Genomic DNA, 3,623 nt, shown 5'->3' with positions numbered 1-3,623 from the left:
AAAAAAGAAAAACAAAAAATATAGTTAAAATATTTCTAAAACTTAAAAAAAAACACATAAAAGGTAACAGTGTAAGATCCATATAATGGTATACCAACAAATCCTTCTAATATTAAATTAGACACCTAATAATAAGAATACAGTTTTTTCATCCGGAAATAATGAGATTACATTTTTGATGATTGTGCTATTTCGTTAATTTCAGATATCAGTGTAACCAGTTCTTACTATTTAACCACAAGCAATAGAATCCCCAAGGACCAAAACCAGTAAATAAAGAACAGAGTAAAGACAGGAACAAAATTCAGAATAATTTTCAATATATACATTCGCCTACTTGTTCAGTTTTTATACACAAAAGTAAGCAATACAGACATATACTAGTTGTCCCTCGTACATAACAAGAAATCTTCTGTCATGTCAGTGCTCAAGATACTACAGTTGACAACAACAACAAACGACTTTAAACAGCCTACTCCTTAGCTCCACCTATGAAGTTAAAGGCAGTCCAAAAAGAAAACATGTAAATGAAAGAATTAACAAATTTTGTCCGCTAAATTCTCCATTTTAAAAAATCCTACAGAGAATCTGCATATTTAAAAGAACATAAGGATATCAAATTTCTTGTATATTAGTTGTATAACTGTATTCGTCTAAGGCACCTATATATTGCTAAAAGGGGACAACAACCCTGAAGACAGATTACTTGTGATGCTTGAACCAGATGAAAATGAGGTAGACTTCATGCAAAAACAACATCCTCATTATAGGGACAAAAACATCATTCCTTGCTTGCTAGCATTTCCTTTGAATCATGGTTCAGAACATCGTCCAAGTTAAGAAATTGCGGTTCTTCCCCTACACCATTATAGTCCTCTGGCACAACTGTTTTCAGGAAATCTAATCCATAATCAAAACCAGATGGTGTCTGTTCCATATGGGGTAAACTTCCCAGCAACTTGGCATCTGGATTTTGCAACTGATAAACAAAGCTTGATGACGTATTATCAAGCTGAGGATTACTGTCTCCAGGAAATCCTGTTTGTCCAAAATCCAAACCTTGCATCAACCCAGAGTCATCAACTGGGTTATTATCTATTAGCCCCAAAAGTTCATCCACCTGAAATAACTCATCATTGGAAAAGCTTTTGGAGTAATCATCATTATTAAAATCCAAAGCATCAATCCACGAAAAGTCCATCTGGTCTTCATTTACATCCTCTGCCTGCTCAGCATGATGTATTCCTTCTCCAGCCCCCGGGTCTAGGCGATCCACAGCCTCATCCTTCGGCTCTAGCTTCATTCTGCTAGTTGGTGAGGCATGTTCATAACCCTTGTGACAAACATTACGGTTGGCCTTATCAAGGGCAGGAAGAATATTCTCCTTAGCATCCTCAGCTGCACAGACCTCTGATCGATTGGATGTAGTGGTAGTAGTAGTAGTGTCCGATGTTGTCGAAGAACATGAAGATGAAGCAGCCAAGAAAGAGTCCTTAAACGATTCCTTGACAGAAGCATAATCTGAGATGTGGGGGAAGTTGAGGCGTGCACATGGACCATACATGGCTCTAGCAGCTTCATCATAAGCAAGAGCAGCTTCTTGGGCAGTAGAAAAGGTTCCTAACCAAAGCCTACTCCCTCTATTTGGCTCCCTAATCTCACCCACCCATTTCCCCCAAGTTCTCTGCCTAACTCCTCTGTAGTTACACTCATAGTTCTGGGGTCCTCCTTTCCCTTTCATGCATCCTTTCTTTGACCCTTTAGCTGGTGCCTTCCGAGTTGATCTACCATCATCTTTGCCAGAATAAAGATGCTCATTGTATTCCTTCCACTTTGCAATGGTCTCAGCCACAGATCTAGAACCATCCCCTCTGCTCCTACTTTTCCTCTTTCTAGAAGAATCCAAAGGCCGCACAGAAACTTGATCATAAGCACCCATCTCCACAAAACTTCACTGCTAAGTCCTCAGCAAAACTCAATAACCGAATTCAAAATCTGAACTTCAAAACAAATAAATAAATTATTCAGTAACCAGCAACTCAAAAGAACAAAACACAACACAAAGGTGCACAATCACAAACAGGATTTCGCAACATGCTCTTATTGACTACAGTGTCTATGATAAATTCAACCAAGAAATGAATTTTCGTAACCCCCAAGTAATAGATAAAGCTAAAGCCAAAATATAAAAATGTAAAAAATAAAAAGAATAAAAAAAAAAACTTGCCCAGAAAGTTTTCTCCTTTAAAAAAAAACGAGATTACGATACAGACAGATAAATAACCAAAAACTAAACCTATAAACAATAATGAAAAAAAAAATTGCAGTGAAGAAATTAAAAAGCGTGCACTATAAACAGAGAGGAAGAATCCAATGCTACTAACCTAGTAGAGAAAACGCTGTGTATTTAATTTTAGCTTGTCCCTTTTTGTTTTTCCTCTGTGTTTTGGTTTGGAGTGAAGAGTAACAAGGTTTGTGTTGGTTTGATATGGTTATAGCGGATTCAGAAAATCTCCGGGCTGCACCCTGTAATCTTTATTTATAGCCTTCTCTAGATTTTTCTGATATTTTTAAATTGCACCCAGAACTGGTGACGTGGCGTTTTCTTAGTCGCGTTATCATGCTTCGGACTCCCGAACCAGCTGGCACGTGGCCCTCGAACCTTCCCGAGCCACTAAAACGCTTGCTCGTTTTCTTTCCTCTCAAGTACCTGCTCTTTTTAATCTCCTTCGTCTTTTCCATTATGTCCCTATCTTTTCGGTATATTCTCCATTATGCCATTCTTATAGTATATCTAACTTAAATATCTTCTCCTTTTACTGAATAAAATATCTCATGATGTTAATCTTTATTGTGATTATTATATATACTTATATTGCTGTTTCATCCCTGTTGCTGACGCCTGGAAAGCGGGCCTTACTGTAATGAAACTGGGCCCACGGCCCGATTGTACGAGATCTGCTTGTTCACACTAGTAGCTTTCTAGCTTCTACGTTCATGAATCTTATTCTAACTACTCGTTACAATTTTCATGCATTAAAATACAGCAAAAAAAAAATTAAATCAAATCAACTTTGTAAAATTTAAGGGAGTCAAATACTTCTCCTTTTTTTTTTATTAATTTAATAAAAAAATCAGTTTTTGAAGAAGTGGGATAAAAGAGCCTAATTACAAGGCGAGTTCTCTAAACGTGTTTTTGTTTTTTTTTTTTTTACTTAAATTATTGTTATAATTAGTAAAATAATACGAATTTTTTCTTAATAAAAAATAATGGATAATGTGTATGAATAAAATGATAATGATACGTAGAAATAAGTTTTTTCTGTTTTAATTTTATATTTTTTTTACTAAAACTGCTTAACACACCGTTTCGTGATTTTAGAAGGAATAATAATAAACAGAAAGGAATCTGTAGAATGGTCCAAAGCGGTAGATACCGAATCAGAATTTGTAAATTTTGAAGCGATATATATTAGCTCAACCGTGGAAAATAAACTGGTTTTAATTTTTAAAAAAAAATTGAAATCATATATAAATAACTAAAATCCTAAAAAAAATAAAAATTTGCATATTCAAATTATGAAAATCTAAAAATAAGATTACAATTTGCCTTTGAAAAGTTG

At 35.1% G+C, this 3,623-nt stretch overlaps 1 protein-coding gene across 2 annotated transcripts; it reads right to left on the bottom strand.

Moving 5' to 3' along the window:
* Nucleotides 1–290: 290 nt before the first annotated feature.
* Nucleotides 291–2,628, bottom strand: LOC106764035 (dehydration-responsive element-binding protein 2C). 2 transcript variants are annotated; one of them, XM_014648235.2, is made up of 2 exons: nucleotides 2,385–2,628; nucleotides 291–2,000 (listed from the first exon to the last, which is right to left on the bottom strand). In XM_014648235.2, exon 2 carries the CDS (start codon nucleotides 1,937–1,939, stop codon nucleotides 782–784), a length of 1,158 nt encoding a protein of 385 aa, XP_014503721.1. In that variant the 5' UTR covers nucleotides 1,940–2,000; nucleotides 2,385–2,628; the 3' UTR covers nucleotides 291–781. The 2 variants fall into 2 exon arrangements, with proteins under 2 accessions (XP_014503721.1, XP_014503720.1); XM_014648234.2 differs by having other exon boundaries at nucleotides 291–1,995.
* Between the last annotated feature and the right edge of the window lie 995 nt (nucleotides 2,629–3,623).

The sequence above is a fragment of the Vigna radiata genome, chromosome 6, assembly GCF_000741045.1.
Source record: "Vigna radiata var. radiata cultivar VC1973A chromosome 6, Vradiata_ver6, whole genome shotgun sequence".
NCBI lineage: Eukaryota > Viridiplantae > Streptophyta > Magnoliopsida > Fabales > Fabaceae > Vigna > Vigna radiata.
This window is presented reverse-complemented; position numbering and strand designations above follow the sequence as displayed.

Bases quoted from the DNA above. Each gene is read 5' to 3' on its own strand.
- LOC106764035 (XM_014648235.2), bottom strand. From the start codon at position 1,939: ATGGGTGCTTATGATCAAGTTTCTGTGCGGCCTTTGGATTCTTCTAGA.